General features: G+C 49.8%; 4 protein-coding genes across 4 annotated transcripts; 1 reads left to right on the top strand and 3 right to left on the bottom strand.

The window, feature by feature from the left end:
* Positions 1–606: 606 nt before the first annotated feature.
* On the bottom strand, positions 607–1,680 carry MYCGRDRAFT_37982 (uncharacterized protein; the record flags this gene model as incomplete). Its single annotated transcript, XM_003853746.1, has 2 exons — positions 607–1,036; positions 1,247–1,680. The coding sequence occupies 2 exons, from the start codon at positions 1,678–1,680 to the stop codon at positions 607–609; spliced, it is 864 nt and encodes a 287-aa protein (XP_003853794.1).
* Positions 1,681–2,165: 485 nt separating this feature from the next.
* Positions 2,166–4,810, top strand: MYCGRDRAFT_91635 (uncharacterized protein; the record flags this gene model as incomplete). The annotated part of the gene is made up of 2 exons (XM_003854416.1): positions 2,166–3,975; positions 4,026–4,810. 2 exons carry the CDS (start codon positions 2,166–2,168, stop codon positions 4,808–4,810), a joined length of 2,595 nt encoding a protein of 864 aa, XP_003854464.1.
* A 3,951-nt stretch (positions 4,811–8,761) lies between these two features.
* Positions 8,762–9,358, bottom strand: MYCGRDRAFT_38100 (uncharacterized protein; the record flags this gene model as incomplete). Its single annotated transcript, XM_003853745.1, has 1 exon — positions 8,762–9,358. A coding segment is annotated over one exon (597 nt), but the record flags the coding sequence as incomplete, so codon positions are not given.
* Positions 9,359–9,678: 320 nt separating this feature from the next.
* Positions 9,679–11,160, bottom strand: MYCGRDRAFT_56633 (uncharacterized protein; the record flags this gene model as incomplete). Its single annotated transcript, XM_003853744.1, has 3 exons — positions 9,679–10,057; positions 10,115–10,873; positions 10,957–11,160. 3 exons carry the CDS (start codon positions 11,074–11,076, stop codon positions 9,713–9,715), a joined length of 1,224 nt encoding a protein of 407 aa, XP_003853792.1.
* Between the last annotated feature and the right edge of the window lie 8,827 nt (positions 11,161–19,987).

Here is a 19,987-nt window from a genome sequence, read left to right as displayed (position 1 = left end):
CAATCCGAGCTAACTGAAGACATCCCGAATTGTGCAGATCGCTAGAAGATACGACCCAGTGAAGGATGCGGTTGTGAGAGGTGAGATGAGGGTTTGGGTTGTTGTCTAGGGCGGAGCCAAGGCTCGCTACCGCGGCAAATTCGATCTAGCATGTGTTAGCGCCATGTCGGCTGCGAGCACGTGGGTACGACAGAGGCTTTCCAAGCATTTCGGTTTGTTCGTTGCGAGCGGCAGTCTTGGGATCTTGGAAATGCTCATCGTGGTCGCGTGTGTGAGTAATTGCACAACATTCTGTTACTGCGTGGCAACAGGCGTAAGGTGTCTTCTCGGTGGGGTGCGAGGGCTCATGTTCAGGGTACAACCTAAGGTATACAGTACATTCCCGCGATCAGGCCACCTGCCACCTGTAGCCAACGTTGCGGCTGACGGCAAGTTCTCAGAGAGCTTCGCCAAAGACCATATCGTTAAATCAGCAGGACGGTTCTGTGGTAAGTATTGGTAGAGAGCGATTTGGCACACTTTTTGTAGAAGGTCCAGCCACTTGTCGACTACTGGTTCAGTGTTCGTTGCGATCAACAGAGCACAACAGAGCGATGGCCATCCTGCTCATGATGTGCTACCGAGCTGTTTCGCGCCCAGCTTCATCTTGCTCATAGTCTCGGTAGACTCCTCCTTGAATTCGTCCAACCACCGACTCTGCGGCTTGCGCTCGTACACGACATCACCCATAGTCCACATCATGCGCTTGCGGTCCGTCTCCCAGTCGACGTCATTGTCCGGGCAGATGGCGTAGAACTTGTCCTCACCCATCTTCTTGTAGAGAAAGTCGGCGACCTGGTCGGCTGACCAGGCGCCATCTGGCTTCTCCTTCATGTTTCCGCCACCGGTCAAGCCAGTGAATGTCCAGCCCGGAACCAAAAGGTGAACGGATGTGGAAGGGCTGGACTTGGCGAGATCGAAGTGAAGGTGCTCTGCCGTCGTCTTGACTGCGCTCTTGGTAGCATTGTAAGCCGCGTTACCAGGAGGATTGGTGATGCTGTTGAAAGAAGACTCTCATTCCTCACCTCGATAAAGGACCTTTAACCGTTCTGCAAACGGCATCCTCTACAAAGAGGATAAAGGGCCCGTTCTGCAAACGGAAAGAGAGGTAGAAGGTTACTTAGTCGAGTTGCTCGCTTATCGAGCAACTCTCTTCTGTATCTGTATCAACACACACATTACAGTTCAAGAGATGCCCTGCTTGGACCCCGTGATGACAATAGCCTTCTGCTCGCCCTTGTTGCCGTCAAAGTGCGGGTAGAATGTGTTGATGCCATTGACGACACCAAAGTAGTTGACAGCGAAGATCTTCTGGAAGTACGAGCTGTCGGTCCAGTCGCCCTTCAAGCCAATGCCGGCATTGAGGTGGAGGAAGTCGAGCTTGCGGCCATCCTTCTCGACGCTGGACTTCAAGCTGGACCAGTCGGAGAGGGAGGACACATCCAAGGAATGGCTTTCGACTGTTCCGGAGGTGGAGATTGCTGACTTGGCCTCTTCGAGCTTGGAGGTGTTGTTATCGACCAGGATCAGATTCATGCTCTTAGCTGCGCACAGTTTGGCCACGGCGAGACCGACGCCGGAAGCAGCTCCGGTGATGAGAGCAGTGGCTCCTTGTCGGAAGACTGCTGTGGGAGGTGCCATTTCTGATGATAGTTCTTGTGTTTCTGCTATTGTGAGGAGGAAAAGAAGTGATGTATGACTTACAGAAGAATCGTGAACCGTGTTGCCGTTGACTGACTTCACCTCCATGACGTTGCATGCTGATCGTCGGCGATTGAAATAGCTATCTCCGTTGGAGACCACAATCCCTTCGCATCGCCCTGTTGTTTCCACATGACAACGAAACACGGCCTGCAAATGATAAGGTATGCAGTCAATGCTATTATATGCGGATGTTGACTGGATGGGACGGGATGCACGACGAGAATGATGGAGTCGTGCAGAATGGAGAGAGAACAATCCTTGAAATATGTTACTATAGCAACCCTAGGAATCAACAATCATGCGCGTGAAGCAAGCCAGGGCACCACTGTCGAACTACTTCAAACTAGTGGCCCATCCGCCGACTACTTCCTCTTTCCAGTAGTCCAGCCTGGCTCTACTCTTCCTCGTCCTCAGCACCCACCATGGACACCAAGTCGCCAGCCAGCCACCGGCGCAATGCCTCGTCCAGATCAGGCATCTTACGCTCATTGGTCTCCTCCAAGTCAAGGCAGATCTCCCCAGAATCCAGCCTGACTTCAGCGCACAGTCACACCAGGACCGTTCCACTTCGACCCGCGGACGACTCACAAGGAGCAAGCACAAGAGGCGTGCTGGGAGAGCGGCAAAACAATGTTCAGTCACCGCCATCTTCTCCGTCCAAATCCTCGCGGAAAGGCGACAAGTCACCCTCGAAGATCAAGACTGTGAAAGATGGTCTCAAGACGTCCAAATCATCCTCGAACCTGGCAGCTGTGTTTGCCCGACTAAATCGCTCAAGCAAGGATCTCTCCACCACAGCCACTATGGGTAAGGACAAAGAGAACAAAAGTCCTCCGAATTCGAGCGACGGGCAGGTTCCGACCCCGATATGGGCACAATTCGCTAGTCCTAACTCGCGCCCAGAGAGCTCTGACAGCAAGTCCTCTCGCAGCGTCCGGGATGAAATCGCGAGATACACACCACAGGAGTACTCTCCGAGCAAACAGCGCAACTTCAACGGCACAATCGAGCAACCAACTCTTCGACCAACATTGGGCAAAGCTCGACCACGGAGTGGCTATTTCAGCTCCGAGGCTATCGTTGGGGCGTTTGGGAGGAGAGCCAGTGGTGAGAGACCCAGCACGGACGTGAGGAGATCGGAGGATTCGGGACGGAGGACCGTTCAAGAGCAAGGTGATGGCAGGGCTTCGGTGGAGAAGTCGAGATTCCTTAGGCGAAACGTCGAGGACCGCAAAACAAGTGGAAGTAGTGCGGAGGACCCGGCCAAAGCGAAGCTGAGCATCGCAAAAAGAGGTGGTCGAGTGATGGCCGCTGTTGCCGCTTTCCAAGGGAAGACAAACGAGGACAAGTCTCAGAGTGAGAAGAAAGAGGCACCTCTCAACCCCAAGACTGTAGAAGAGGCATTCGAGAATGTACTGGTCTCGCGGAACATCCCAGAACCGATGCGGCAGAAAATGCGAACATTGACGCTCCGCGTCAAAGCAGACTTCGTTCGACAGGATCAGGAAGCGGCAAAGACGGCGAGGAGTACTCCGGTCGGCACTCTCAATGGCGATACGACCAAGCTGAAAAGCAATACGGCTGTCGTTGAGGAGGCTGTGGACATCAAGGAGCACGAAGAAGACGACAGCAAGTCGACGAAGCGATCTCGACCTCGAAGCAGAACTTTCACATTCTCAAGAGGCGATCGTAAGGACAAGAGTGAAGGCTCGCCGACCAAGAAGCCAAGATCGCAAAGTAAAGGTCGCCCGACTTCGATTCATATTCCGAAGGAAGGCTCCCACAATCCTCAATCAACGCCTACCACTCCGATCAGCGGATCGTTTGGTCGCAAAGCTGCTCCACCTACGAATCCCGCAGACTACATCACGTACCTTCGGAAGCATCAAGACCCGACGAAAGTTGAAGTTGGCCGTCTCCACAAGCTGCGTATCCTGCTGCGTAACGAAACTGTGGCGTGGGTTGATAGCTTCATCTCTCAACGCGGTATGTCGGAGATCATCGGACTGCTGAACAGAACCATGGCGATTGAGTGGCGAGAGGAGCATGAGGATCAGCTCTTACATGAAACCTTGCTGTGCTTGAAGGGACTGTGCACGACTGAGCGTGCAATGGCAGAGCTTGATCAGGTCGCCGATGAATTGTTCCCAGCTCTGTTGGCAATGCTGTTTGATGATGAGAAGAAAGGACCCGCCGAGTACTCTACCCGCACCATCATCATCAACATTCTCTGTCAGTATCTTCCGACGATCATGATCACGGCACCCGCTAACATGTTCTAGTCACATTCCTCTCAACTGCGACAGACTACTCTGTCACCGCCCTCGAACACCGCTCTCGCCGCATCCTCGCCTACCTGAGCGCTCGTCCAGCTCCGGAATCCGACCTGCCAGTCGCCTTCGTCCTCACAATGCACACTCCTCGACCGTACAAGAACTGGTCGCGAGAAGTCAGCAACGTCACCAAAGAAGTCTTCTGGATCTTCCTTCACCACCTCAACGTCGTACCACTTCCCAGGCCAACCACCTCAGACCCTTTCGAATCTCCCTCTGACCGTACTGACATCCTCGCGGCGACCTACACCCAACGTCACTTCCCCGGCGCCCGCCCTCCCGTGCCTGCAGCACCCTACATCGGCGGCGTAGAATGGGACGCAACGACCTACATGACAGCCCATCTCGACCTCCTTAACGGCCTCCTCGCCTCTCTGCCCACTTCCACCGCTCGCAACGATCTCCGTCGTGAGCTACAAGCCAGCGGTTTCGAGAAAGTCTGCGGCGCGGTTCTACGGACGTGTAAAGAGAAATTCTACTCTGGCGTGCACGATGGATTGAGAGCTTGGGTCGCCGCTGCGAGTGAGGATGATTGGGATACAAGATTTGTGAGGGAGGGGCCGACGGATGACGAGGTTGCTGAACAGGCAATAAGAGCTAGGAGCTCGAGTCCGAAGAAGAAGAAGGGTGATGAGGCGCCGAAGCTGGAGGAGGTGAAGACACAGTCGCCAAGACTGGAGTTGGATCTCGGTGGTAGGAGGGACGGAGGTGATGATGATGGATGGCTTGGATGAGAGACGACTAATCTGTTGGATGAATCACGATGATGAACGGCTGGCGATGAACGGAATGACGAACACTGCTCGGATTTCTGCTACTATTTTGGATTACATCCTTTTCGCAACCACTGGGATCCTAGTGGTCATGGTTCTGGGTTTTCTTTCGGCAGGCGTTGGTTGATTATTGGCACGGGCAGTATCAACAGGCTGGCCATAAACAGTGCGCAACACGACAATTGAGCAACGACAATTCTCCGATCGCAATTGAACGATATATATGCAGCAGCATGAATACACGACTATCTCCTTACTCTTATTGTTCACCTTGACCTTTGGAGTGGTCTCCCGTCGAAGTCTTGGACCGCATCACCCTGGCTTTCTCTCAGTGAGGTTTTGACCCTTTTAGGAAGGAGGGAGTGGGATAGAGTTTGGCAAGACGGCGCTAGCTGCGTTTTCCCAGTTTACTGCAACCACTGCTTCGAAGTGGTTGACTGACAAGGGTTTGTCCTGGATCCATTGTTGATATCCAAGTTTGATGATCAACATACGTCTTACTGCATGCGTACATTGCGTTCGACGTCATGGCTATGACGTATCATGAGGCAGTGTTGTCGCCTTGCAGGATCCTTCAAAGGAAATATATCCTCACTCGAGCTCAACACACACTCGCAGTAACAAGATCGAACTCTAACCCGCAAATTGTAGGTCTCAACTACACCAAATCCTTATGCACGCTGACTTGAGTTGCAGATCAAACCAACCCACCACAACCATGCCAGTCGGAGAGCAAAACAACAACGGCGCTCAAGGAGCCGCCAAAGCCGTCACTTCCACTGTACACTCCATCCATCTCCATTGTCTTTTACAGCATACTGATTTCCTCTTAGCTCGGAAACCTGACCGGAGGCCTCACCAAAGCCGCCGGCGGCGTAGTTGGAGCTGCTGGTCGCGGAGTTGGGGAGACGATCAACTGTAAGAGTTTGTTCGGAATATGAGATGGTGACTGTGATACTGATTGGGTTTGTGTAGCTACGACGGGTACGAAGGCTGTGGGTGATGGACTTCAGTCTGTGACTGGTGGGCTTGAGGATGGAGCGAAGTCTGTTGGAAAGGGAGCGGAGAATGCTGGACAGTGAGTATGCAACGACGTGGTGCACAGGGGGATGAAGCTGATGATCGGTCTTAGATGGAAGACTTCTTAGTTGTGTGTCTCGTTCTATCATGCTTGAGAAGCGGTCTTTCAGAAGCATCTGCTTTTATGTGAAATCACTTGATCACTTTGCTAGACTTCTCGCGTCGTCCATCTCCCACGCCACCAGGAGGAGATCTTGTGCCAATTGAAGCTCGAGATCATATAGCGTGCCGTTTGCTTGGTGGATGCTTCAAGTAAAAGCATATTCTTTGCGGTGTTCTTCGAGGTTGATCGCTGGCAGCAGGCGCTGAGGATACTTCACGTCGCGGATGGTGATCTTGCTCTCGAGCTTATCAAGCTCGGCCTCGAACGGCTTGCTGTAACGGCCATGACCCCAAACAAACTGCGTGACGAGTCGACCAGACTTCAGTCTGAGAGTGTGCTTGTCCTTGATCGCCTCCCAACTCTCCATTTTGCCGTACACTTCCTCGGGCTTGGTTGCAGTATCGCCGACGAGAAGTATGGTGTCGCGAACTTTATCCGCTAGATCGTATGGCTCGATCTCTTTGCTGCGGCGAGAGTAGTAGACAACTCGCTTCCAGTCTTCAGTCGGATAGACAAGGCGTTTTCGGGAGATGTCTTTGAGAAGCTTGTTTGGCAGCTCTAGGCGGACGAGACAGACGCCAGCCGGCGCGACTGCTTTCTTAGCATAGTTTGCGTAGTGCTGTGCTGCTTCCAAGTCGGGCGTCCAGTACTGTGCTCCCTTCTTCGCCGCAAAATCTGTTGCGGGCCTGCTTCCCACGTTGGCGAGGCTGAAAGTCCCAGTGCGCAGCGGTCCAGCCCACATATGTTCAGCTCTAACACGCAGCACGCCTTTCCAAAGTGGGATGTGATTGAGCTTAAGAAGCTCGCCTGACTCGTTCATCGGCTTGCTGTTTTCGTACGACCAGAGTATTTTCTCCACATCAGCATCTTTGTCGAGCTCAATTTCCGTCAAGGCATGCACGCGGATTGCATTGCGATTGCCAGGTGCTGAGACATCTATGCCACCTTTACCTCGCAGATCGCTTCTCTTGTGTACCTCCAGGAGCCACTCCCATTTCGCCTCAATCACATCGTTGACCCACGATGCTGGAGACTGTGTCAGGCGGATGTCATCAAAAGCTTCTCCTCGGTCCGCGAGGCCACTGACGAGTGTTTCGTTGATGCCAATCTTGCGGAGATAGGTGCGCCATTCCTCCTCGCTTTCTCCTTCGACGCTACCTTCTAGTTCGACACAGTTATAGAATGAGTCGCAGGTGAAGCGACAGAAATCTCCATTGTAGTACGTCTGATTTATTGCGATCCATTTAGCCCAGAATTGGTGAGCGCGTGCATCGTTGAGACCGAAGAATGTGAGCGTAGCTTCGGACTCAAGTTCGACAGGCACAGAGGCGTGATCATCCGGATCTGTGATATCGGTACCAGGACTGGATGTGTTGCTGAAGTTGAAGCTGGCGAGATCACCGGGGGCTGTGGTGGACTTGGAGCTGTTTGAATTCTCGCTCGAATGATTTTGCAGGCGACGTTGACTTGCGCGAATGGTGCCCGCGGCTGGTGTCGATGGGATGAGCGGGTCGTTGCCGCTGAATGTTCGCCGTGACTTCGACATCGTAGCTGCTTGGTGAGAAATGTAAAGAGTGTGCCCAAGTGAAGTGTGAAATTGTTGTGGTGTTGGTGAGAAATGTAAAGAGTGTGCCCAGGTGAAGTGTGAAGATGTTGTGGTGCTGTGCGACTAGAGAAATTCTAAGTGTCAGCAGTCGAGAAAATATGGCAGCTCGGGCTGTCAACAAAACTATACCTAGATGACTCAGAATGTACAGTCCCGTGACACCGCGAGGGAGCATCACCTTCCATGGTATTCTCGTAGACCCGGTTCATCACGGAGCCGTTCGGAACTTCCCATTTCTGGGCAATGCGACCGAGCAATGCATCAATGCACATGTTCATCAACAGCGGAATGTCCCTGCGATCCGCAAGCACCCACAGCCTGGAGAGCATACTATCCCATCCGTTCTCAGCCAGAGCTTCGAGTTCGATCTCGCCGCTGTACAGCCAGTGGACAAGGCGCTGGAAGAGTCCGACCTCTTCTTCTGGTAGCATTATTTTGCCGGTCTTCCCCTCCTTGAAGTCACCGTTCAGGGCCTTGTCGAAATATCCGGAATAGTGACAGACGATCCCCTTGTGCACCTTGAATGTCTTCTTGCTCTTGCCGATGCCAACGGTAATTTCCACGATTTCATCGTACATCTCCCTGTTATCAATGTCAGCGTGTGTTGGAAGTCATGCTGAGTCGTGAAGATACTGACGAAGTCGGACCTTTGCCACGGACCGAAGGCGGTGCCATGGGTATGAGATGCCAGTAGCCAGCAACGACGTTTTGAGCTTCACGGGAGTCGTGGAGAAATGATGTTGTGAATGGCAGTGTAGGTAATCGAATTCTGATGTGTTCAGTTGTCGCAGTCTTCACATGGTGAGGCGTTGATTGTGACGAAGCTGAAGAGTGTGGTGAAGTGGTGAAGTGATGAAGCGATCCTGCTCTTGCGCGGCCACGACTGACAGTTCGGCAGTGCACGCACGTGAAATGTCTCACGAAAGAGAAGACCAACTTCCTAAACGACAGGAGAGGGACATAGCGAGTGAAACAACAGGAGAGAATTGCTGACTTACGGAGCTGATCAGAATCAGAGATGCCATACTCGCCCACGGCCCTCCTCGTGGGCTCGTTCCAGACATATCATCCTGCTGTCCCCTGTCTCGCCATCACCGCCACTACAACGTCGTCTGGCCCGATGCTATGCAGTACTTTCACTCTTCTCGGTAACGTAATAGTCCTTCGCTTTGAAACTACCAAGGGCCACCGTAGCGGTCATGACCGACCCATCTGTCCAAACAGCCTCCGCCAAATCGAGAAGCGCATCCTTTGGCCACTCCTTTGCACTTGGAAGGATCTTCCGTCCAGCAACCTTCTTCACAAGATCAATCAGCACCCGACGTAGCGGTGAGCCAGGCATCGTGTTGGAATAGATGTAGTCGACCGAATTCGATGGCGCAGACCGCGTCGTCGCTGCCCGACGAATCAGCAATGCCATCGCCGCATTTTGTAGAAGCGGAACGCTGCGCGCATCGCCGAAAACCCAGAGCTTGCAGAGCGTTGTGTAGTCGAGTCCTTCCCCAGGGGGCGGTATGCAGCCTCTGTATAGCCAGTAGACGAAGATGGTGAAGATTCCGGGGTCTTCTGCCGCAAGGTCGATGCGCTTTGTCGTGGCTTCGATGAACTTCCCATTCAGCGCACCTGTGAAGTATCCCGAGTAGTGGCAAAGGACATTTTTGTGGACGCGGAAAGTGCTGCGATTGTTCTTCGGGCCGACATCAATTTGAACGAGGTCGCCAGTGAAGGAGTCCCTGAGCGCAAATATTCAGCCAAGTTGCTGTCTGCTGTCGAGCGAGGCCTACTTACCTGGGCGGGCGAGACGTTTCTTCGAACAAGCTTGCCATTGCGAGGGACCGAAGTTAACACCGGAGTCGCGGTCGAGAAGTGTCCGTTTGACAGGACGTTTTAGTCGGGGTGGTTTCGAGCAGAAAAGAACGGGGAGCCTCAGACCCGTGAGAAGAGACAAACTCGCGACTTGGCACCGATTCACGAGCGGCCTGGGCGTCGCGCGCAACGCATCGAATGTGAATCCCGCGCACGTGAAGTGACCTCAAGTATCAGATGTCAGCTGTTTCAACAGGAATACGAACCACTACTCTCTCCGGTAAACCCCGATCCCCCATGCAACCCTCAACAACCCCAACCCAACCGCCATCCCAATACTATCCTTGATGACATTGAGCTTACTCCCTAACACCTCCTTCCATCCAATCGGCACCTCAACCATAGGAATATCCGCACTCTCCGCCAACATGAGCATTTCCACATCGAAGATCCAGCCTTCGGAGTGCATGTAAGGAACGATGTAAGGTAATGAAGGCCGTGAGAAGAGCTTGAAGCCGCACTGCGTGTCCTTGATCTTCGCGACACGGGGAGTCGTGAGCAGCCAGATCCCGAGATGGAATGCTCGCATGAGGAGGTTTCGCAGGGCGGAGCGCTGAACATGGGGAAGATTAGCATCACGAACGGCGGGGACAAATGGACTGGGACCCACTTGTACTACAGCCTCGGTGCCAACCATATGAGCTCGGGAACCTACGCCCACTGCTCGACCCTCTTTGTCCTTTGCTTTCTCGCACGCCTCGACAAGACTCCCGAGATCTGTGAATCTACTCGCTCCATCTGCGTCGGCGAAGACGACGTACTTTCCTCTCGCATGCCTCATACCATGTGTGACAGCGCCTCCTTTGCCTCTATTCACCTCCAATTGCACAACTCTGATTGTCCCAGGCAATATCCTTGTAGGCTTCTCGGAACCGGGAGTATTCCATGGACCTTGGGGAGTAGGCGGAGGTTTGCCCAATTGATGTGTCCGAGCGAAGTTCAAAGCCACCTCAACAGTCTTGTCCTTCGAACCGTCGCTCACAAGGATGATTTCCCATCCTTTCCTAGCATGTCCTTGTTTTCCATTGGCATGGCCGTTGCTACTGCTCTTGCTCGCCATCGCATGGTCTCCGTATTGCTCCTCCAAGTACTCCACTGCCTCCTCCAACATCCCACTCAATCGATCTTGCTCGTTGTATGCCGGAATAACCAGAGACATGAAGATCTCAGCATCGTCAATTTGAAACGACTCTTCCCGTGAGATCTCCTTGCTCTTTGCCAATTCCTTCAGGGCGACATTGCTGTCGTACCAGCATGGCAGTAGTCGCGGGCTTGATGTCTGGCCATCCTCGTTCACAGTAATGTATCGTTTCTCGGATTGTCGGGGCGGTCGTGGGATCGGAGCGAATAGGGATAGGAGAACGTAAAGCTGGTGGAGGTGCGGTCAGCATTGGAACATTTTATTGCAATCGAAGTTGCGATTGATGGCCTGCTCTCGACGAGGTAGCTTACCACGACCAACCCCCCAATCAAACCACCGACTCCCAATACCAGCAGGAAGTATACAGGTGATGTTGTGGCTTGATCTAGAGCTTCCCACACCTCCTTCGGGACAGAGTCAGCATTGTCCATATCAGGCGATGCTTGACTGGCACCGCGTCCCGCTGTGTTCAAGGCGTTCTCCGGCGGCAGAGATATCCAGACGACCTCTCCATTGAATCGCTGTCTGTTGTACCGCGCGTCGTGACTCGGGAATTAATTTCTCTGGCTTGTGAAGATGCAGGGTGACGGGATTGTCTTGGAGCTTCCAATGACGGGAATTGACAGCTTTACTTTGGGCCATGCGTATATTGTATACTGTTGTGCGTAGAGCTCGATTGAGCGACTGAGATATTTTGGGGCCTTCCTTTGCGCGCGAGGCATATGTCCTTTGCTTCTATCATTTCCTTTGAAGCAACATCGACCAGCAGAATCCATGCAGCGAAGCATGCCATTGTGCGAGGAGAAAGTTGCGTTGCATGAGAGTTCTTTCCATTCGGCCTGATCTGATGCCTGCTGTTCAGAGCAAAAGTCTTTGCCCGTTTAGGAGAATCTAACAGCTTCTACGCAACCCAACTTTCCTCCTTGCACAGCGGGAATTGTGCATACAAGAGCGATACTCGGAACAACCGAACGAATGAGAGCATCATGTCGGTACTCGATCGGGTTGTAAATGGCGCAACTCGACATGGCCCGGGAACTGTTGCCTGCTGTATCCTTGAGGACCTCTGTATCTGTCGCCTCCTTTCTGTCGCCATGCTGCGGCATGCTAAAGATATAGGTCTGGCCTTCAGGTCTTCTGCAACCAGAACTACGATCTGCTTCCTTCGACAATGTACCTATCGACAGAAGCATTGCCTGTCCCGGCAAAGGATCGTTTCACGCCTCCCTCCATTCGACAGCACACAGTCATGCATAAGGTATCCTCGCCCTGTTCTCCCTCTTCCTTACGTCCGCTTGGCATGCGGCTTCACCTGCATCTGCAGAAAAGAAGACGGCTCAGCGAGTCGCTACGCTGCCGTTCACAACGGCTTGCCCTTCTTCAACCAAGTGGACTGCAACGAATACTGCTACAAGCACACCTGCGCTGGAAGCGACGCGAAGGGTCAACCATGTCGCCTCCACAAGAGAACTTGTGATGCCGGTTTTACTGCTGGAGAAGGATTCTCCGTGACTGTAGATGGCAGTTTTTACATAAAACGAACAAATGCCTGGAAAGATTACAGCTGCCCGAACGACTCTCAAACATACGTCTGTTGAGACTCCTCGTGATGCTGACGGACACAGCACTCTTGGTCCAGCTTAGGCCATCCGGTGACGACGAGATGGTAGCATGGCCTTGCGCAGAGAACAGCGCTCTCGAGCTGCGCTGTTTACGGTTGAAGCTGGTGGTGGCATTGGATGCGTGGAGCGCGGGAGGAAGGAGTGAATCGAGCGTGAAGGGCTCGGAGTCGATCGGTATGCAGCCGATGTGGTATGTAATCAGGAAAACTTCGCTTGATCACTTCCATCCGCTTTGACCTCACACCATCGTCGTGTGAAGACGAGAATGCAGTGCGATTCGTAGTCAGAAAAACCAATGGACATGGCAAGCATACCGCAGCAGCAGTGAAAGTCTTTGTGCCCTGATACCCTGACACGGAAGCATACAAGTGTATACACAACAGCCGCGAGCGTAAAGTTACATCTAGTCCGCGCTTGCTAATCCAACCAAAGCCAAAACTGCCCACGAGTCATTGCCTCCACACTCCATGCACAATCCAACCAGAACCAAGCTGCCGTCGCAACTGATCATCCACTCACCTCGCGTTCCAGCTCGAGCTGAAAGACCGCGCGGCCACGCGAGCGCGATAACCAGGTGACGTGCTCATGACAATCCTCGAAGTCCCTCCCATGCTCGCCACCTGTTGTCCAACATCCCGCTGTCCAGTCTGGCAATGAGCATATTGACTGCCGGCCTGACCTCCGCGTCTTCTTGAAAGGGATGCCCGAGACTCAAACTCAAACATCGAAGTAGGTACCATACGGAGGTATGCCTTCGGGAACGAGGTCCAGATGCGATACAACGTGTCATCTGAGTATTGGTAAGGTACATAAACCACCACACCAGCCGTCTGCATGCACGCATTGATGACTGGCAGGTAACCGCTGCAGCTGATCGTACCATCCGAAGATTGTGGCTTCCAAGTTCGCGAGGGGAGTGGTTGGTCTCAGGAGATGGGCCATGTGGTACAGATGTAGCTGTTAGTGGGGTCCAAAGTCAACGTTGAAGCTATTGGGGGTGGCTGAATGGATCGATGGTTTTCCGAGGACTGTACGAGTTCTGCTCCTGCTCGATGCTCGCGTCTTCTCGCGTTTCATTCGTGTGCGATGTTTCAATCGCAATGGTCTGTCTCCTGAGCGTGTCGGATTTCCCTCGGTTGCAGAATGGAGAGGCAGACGCCACCCGAGCTCAGCGTCGATGCCCAAAGGAATACACTCTGGCTCGTTGGAGCTCCGATGGCAACGAACGAATGCGAGAACGAGTCAATCGACCGGTCTCGAGGCCGGAAAGGTGTCTCTCAATGGCGACATCAAATGTGGCAAGTTGTGTGCCGGGATGTTCGAGGCTACTAGGTAGTCTGGATGTGCAATACATTTCCAGATGGACTCAGGTACAGATGCGCCGAACGGTTCTTGATATCGATGTCAAGGTCGGTGGTAGGCGAAGCGTCGTGAGCACATCCTCAGCTGTCCAGTGTAGAGCGCAGTCGTGGCCAAATTCAGATGCCTCCACCAAGCCTCACAAAACCATGCTTCATCCTTCCTTTCAGCAAACAGCAAAGCTCCTCCGGATCCAGATCATGAACTCCTCCTCCCACTTATCCACTTGCTCCACTGCCACTACTCGTCGACGTAGAAGAGGCCGGTGTTGAAACCGTCGAGGGATCCTGCATCAGCATCGGAGCCGGCGGCGGTCTCCACCAGTGTCCATCTCGAAAGTTGACAATGCCACGGAGATATTCATGGACGGCGGTTTCCCTTTCAAACGCAATCCAATACCATTCTTCCGCGATTGCCCATTGTTCCTGTGGCGAAAACCCTTTCTGCTGGAGTTGTGGATAGAATTGTCGTTCGGAGACTGGATAGACGTAGCCTCCTAGGTAGCTGAGTATACAGGGGAAGCAGAGGCAGAGGCCTTCGCCTTCTTCTTCCGTGGTTTCCTGGTCGGTCATGGTCTCTTGATCGGCCAGGGACATATTGATGTTGGCTGGTGGTCGGTACGCCGTCCGTGTATGGTATGGAGAAGACCAGCATCGATAGAGCGCATTTGCAATTCCACAACAGGATGGAGGAGAAAGTGCTGAAACAGTTTGTAGAGGAGAAACAGAAAACCACGAGAGCTGGCGTGCATGATGTATACTTGAGAGTCGGGAAGGAAGAAAAGCGTCACCCAACCCTGTAAGGGTGCGTCGGCGTGTGCATTGCATCTTAGCTGCATGGCCTGACTAGACCCAGTGCGGTGGCATGGACAGCGAGGGGTGAAGAAGGCCAGTAACAAATCAGAGACGTCGTCTGCTTGCCGACGGGCTCGCCAGTTGAGAGGCAGGATGTTTTGCCGATCTCAGAGGAGAGCCGACCAAGACCGACCTAGTCTGGAGTTCCCGGGAGCTCGTTCCGTGCGATCAAGCGTGCGCGTGGTGGTCAGCGTGCGGCACCTCAAACTTAATTGATAGCCTTGCGATGGCGTATATGCCATCTGGAATCTCCACGCCGCACGTCTTGTTTGGTCGGCCATGATGCGGTACACGTCTCCCTTGTTCAATGCCGTATGTCCCGATAGGTTGCTCTTACTCCCTCACCCTGGGCGGCCGCCGGCCAAAGATCTCCGACGCTGCAAGCACGTCAACCACAAGCATCTCGCTCCATCGCCTGCAACTCAGCCCTAGGGGAAGTCGCTCCCCGAAGGCACATCGAGCACCGCAGTGCAGTCGGCCCACTCGCCGCTGGGCTGCACTGAAGCGAGATGCTCGTCGCAGTCTCGCTGCAGATGTAGTTGGACGTGGCCAATAGGAGGCGTAAAGTGGCTGCAGCAAATGCTTGCTCGGGGATGGCGGGCCTGACGGGGCAAAAGGCTTCACGCTACGATCTATCTCTCATCTCTCGGTGACACGCGAAATTTTGTCGACGTGTATTTTGAGGTCGGAAATGGGCGAACCATTCTGTTGGGAATGAAATGGAAGCTCGTAAGTCGTATAGTCTCCCTACTGCTCGGAAAGTCAAGTGCGAAGAGGCAGACGCCTCTTGGACCGTCGAATTGGTACCCATTTTTCTTGCTGGTGATGAGCCTGGCAACCTGGTCGTTGCATTCTGTCGATCTGTTAGCGTTGATTTCATGAAACAGGGTAAGACTAGGGATATTGACTCCAACAGCCTAATTACGTAGTTAGTGTCCTATATGATATTATAGGATATTGGCAATAAGACCCTAACCCCTTTTGGGTATTTGGAATCACGGCGTCTATATAGTCTTTAGGTCGATAACCTTAAGAAACATATGGTTTTTCTTAATCTTAAAGTTCACCCCTATATTACACTACTTAATTAACAGTTATAAGCCCGGTTTCGACTTAAATAATAAGATTAAAGACAAATTCGCATTAATAAGCAACAATAGAAGGTCTTAAGCTAGACTCGTTAGGTTTTCTAACCGTAATAGGACTAAAGCGTCGAGAAATCGTCTATACCGATTAAACTAAGTACGACGAATAGTACCTAAACACTAAGTCGGCGGTAATTAACAACTATATATAGCAATACATACGAGAGACAACCCTAATAGTTATAGACGGTATAGCCGTAGACCGAACTTTAGAACTAAAGGTCCTAAACATACCGAACAAGACGGAATTAGACCTTACAGATACTTAACTTCTAGAAAGCGAGAACTTTATAAAGTAGCAACAAAATAAAGCTATTTTCGACTCTAAAATGAAGAACTATACTAGAGAATCCGTTATCTATAAGACGTTTAGGAAGAAGAAAGAAGATTTTAAAAAATACTTTAGCCGGACTATTCCGTTAACGTACCTAGACGACCTTAACGATTAGTCTAGGACACTAGCAAGCTAGATAGACTTCGTAACTAAGATATTCGCGCCGGACGACGCAACGAGGCGTAGAATGCTTTCTAAACAATATAACGACTTATTGTCTAGACCTAAGTCGTCTAATATCCTTATACACCTACAGAAGTAGATTAAGCTTAAAAAGAAGATAGTTAGAGAACACTATCCGGCCGCTAGCATCCTAAAAGACGACTTCGTACGGATAGTAGAAGACAAGATTAATATTACTATAGGAAGACTGTTAGCGAGCAAGAATAATCTTAGTTAATGCGTTTACGACGTAACTACGTTTATTAACAGAGACCCTAGCAACTTAGCTAAGCAGTTCCGTACAAACGCTACGTTTAGGTCTAAAGAGGCTTAAATTACTAGAATAGGTTAGGTAATATTTAACGTAACGACTAATTTAGGTAATTAAAACAGAGGGAACAGGCCTAATAATAAGGATAGGACCTATCGACCGTATATAGGTAAAGACGCCGACAAAGTATATCTAAAACTAGGAGATTGTCCTATTGTTAACTATCGTCTTTAACCTAATAAAGCCGATATAACAAAAGAGGATAAGAAATTCCTCGACAACTACCGGGACGTACTTAAGAAGGACAAGGCTAAGTGCCTCTAGTAGATAAAGTTTAGAGACCCTATTACTATAGGACTAAAGGATTACTATAAGATTACTAAGGTACTAAAGGAATAGACTAGGTCCGGAACACCTAGTTTAAGCGGGACAATCGTCTCTAACGAACCGAAGACGTAGTATAGTAGTTACGCTATTAGAGCGGTAACTTAGTTTAGAGTAATATCGACCGAAGCTTACGACGAGAAGAATCGATAGCTTCTAGATAGTAGCTCGAACGTTTACGTTATAAACAATCTAACTATAGCGGGATTCGAGGTCGTTAATATACTATATAACGTATCGATTTACGCCGGGAACTAGCAGATAAAGGCTGCTGCAAGAGGCACGGCAAAAGTGTAGTTCCTATTACCCTTAGGCAAGCCGATTACGCTATTACTAAGGGACGTCCTGTATATACCCGGATTTTACGTTAACATCGTATCGACTAGACTATATAGAGACTTCGGCCTCTTCTTAGACGAGAGGACCGACAACTAGATAGATAAGTCCAGAGTAGTTGTTGCTAAGATTAAGCGATATAGCGGCCTACTATACCTAAACCTAGCGGCTACGCCGAAAGTAAGGATTAAAATCGTCAACTAGCTACTTAACAAGGACAGTTAACCCCTAAGCGTCGAGATAGCGTTAAAAAGGGATTAACTAGCCGATTAAATACGGCTCGTCGCCTTCGCGACGGATAGTAGGGCTACGAGACGACCTAGAGTCCTCTCTTAGGCCTAATAGCACCGAGTTATAGGCTACATTAGGGGTAATCGTATATTAGAACTCTATCGAGCCGCTAAAGGCGTAGAGTATCTAAAAGATAGAGATGCGGCCCCTAAAATGCACGAATGCTACTTATACGCCTAGAGTAAGTTAAAAAGAGTTATTTCTCGAAGAAAACCGGTTAAGATTAGGATGCTAGCACCTTTTTCCGACGTTACAGCCGATATCGTAGAATTTAATATAGCAAAGAACGGAGATAAATACATATTTTACGCCGTAGATTTAACAATATACCTACACTTCGTTTATACGATGCCGAACGCTAATTAAGCGAGCCTAGTACGATACTTCGAGGAACTTCAGACCTTTATAAAGAGTATAGGTCGTAAAATATTCGCCCTTAGATCGGACGTAGACCCTAAGTACGGATTAACGTTTTAATCCGCACTCCGTAAGGGATTAGTAATGTAGAAGCCCTTAGCACCGTATACGCAAGTACAGGACCTAGTAGAACGAGCCGGCGGCGTTATCGTCGAGATAGCAAGGACATTAATTATCGAATCGAGGCTCCTAAAGGATCTCTAGAATAAAGCCTACGTAATAGCAGCCTATATTATAAACAGGGCCCTAACGTAAGCATTAGGTTACAAATCCCTATAGGAAATAGCGACAAACTAGAAGCTAGACATCGCCTACATCTATAAGTTCGGGTCGAGAGCGTATATATACAAAACTAATCTAAAAGACGTCCCTAAAAGGGAGAAGATAATAGAGCGAGCAAGAATTAGATACCTAGTCGGCTTCGAGGGACATAACATCTTTCGAATCTAGATTCTAAGCCTAGACAGGGTAATTAGGACAAGAGATGTAGTATTTAACGAGAAGATAAAGTACGAAGGACTCTACGACTTTAATCTAAATATAGCAGTACTACTTAATCTTACGATTAATGTCGAACTAGACTACGCTATAAAAGCACATTAATTTTATAACCTACAAGAGGCTATATACATAAGCTACATCGCTAGACAAGGTAATAAGGTCGAAATTCCGGAATCCTTCCGAAGAGGTGCTCTAATTTAAGACGATAGTAATGTCGAATATACAATCCCCTATAACAGACCTAAAGAGATGCGAGAGGACATCGTAGAAACGTTTGTTAGTGTCTAAGGCATCGAATATATAGATAATTAACTCTTCCCCTTCTATTAAGCTTAGAAGCGGGGACCGGAACAGATAGATCCGGACGATAAGCTTAATAAACTAACGCTATTAGCTTAACGGCAGAGAATAATCGACTACTAGCTACCTCTAAGCTTTAACTCCGAGGTTATAGACTTTAACTTCGGCGAAATAACCTTATTCGACACTATAGGAATGTTCGCGACTTATACGACGATAGCTAAAGTCTACGCTATTACTACGATAAAGGCGGTTATAGAGGAAGGAGCATCTACAAAAGACGCACCTGTCCTTATCGGAGATTTACCGCTAGAACCAAAACGCTAGAAAGACCTTATTATATACAAGTACTTAAAAGAATTCGAAAAGGCTGCTAGAGCAGAGTTTTAAAAGGCTCTAAATACTAGAACGTTCTATTAGATCCCTAAAAGTTAAGTAGGAAATAACCTAACCGTCCTATTAACGTAGGTGTTTAAATATAAGCAAGACTTAAAAGGACATTTAGAGAAGTTTAAGACTCGAATTTGTATAAGAGGAGATTTGTAGTTAACCGAGCTTGATACATACGCAGCTACCCTCGCAGCGAGGCTATTTAGGTTGTTAATAGCAATTATAGCACACTTTAACCTAGAAACAATCTAGATAGACGCTGTAAACGCCTTTCTAAACTCTAAGTTGCCGACGCTAATCTACCTTTAACCCCTAGACGGTTTTCGAGACCCGAACATGCTATTAAAATGCGTTCGCGCCCTTTACGGCTTTAAGGAGTCCCTAGCGCTATAGTAGGGAGATCTAAGTAAAGGAGTCGAAGAGCTTAGACTACGGCAAGTCGTTAATTATCTATATACCGATAGAAAAGTTATAATCTTCTTCTTCGTCGATAATATTATATTAGCATTTTATTATAAACACAAAGTTCACGCCGAAGATATATAGAAAAGGCTAATAGCTAAATACGAGATAAGGGTTATAGGCCTAATCGACTACTTCTGTAGAAGTAAAATTATCCGGAACAGAGAGACTAGGGATATATAGCTTAACTAAGACACCTACATTAGGAAGGTCGCCGGAAGATACAATATCTTATTAACTAAAAAAAGGGCGGATATACCTCTACCTATAAACTTTAATTAGGAACCGGCAAAAGAAAAGGCGAAACCCTACATAATTAAGGAGATGTAGTTAAAAGTTAGTTCTCTTAACTTCGCAGCATCCTACATAAGACCGGATATTGCTTTTGCAGTTTCTTTACTAGCACGTTATCTAGTAAATCTAGCCGAACATTATCTTAAAGCAGCAGATTATTATATTAGATATCTGCTACAAAGCTCTTAATTAAGCGTTTAGTATAGCAAAGACGATAGTA

This window comes from Zymoseptoria tritici, chromosome 3 (assembly GCF_000219625.1).
Source record: "Zymoseptoria tritici IPO323 chromosome 3, whole genome shotgun sequence".
In the NCBI taxonomy this organism is placed as follows: Eukaryota; Fungi; Ascomycota; class Dothideomycetes; order Mycosphaerellales; family Mycosphaerellaceae; genus Zymoseptoria; species Zymoseptoria tritici.
The sequence above is the reverse complement of the archived record's forward strand: the minus strand, read 5'-3'. Positions and strand labels throughout refer to the sequence as shown.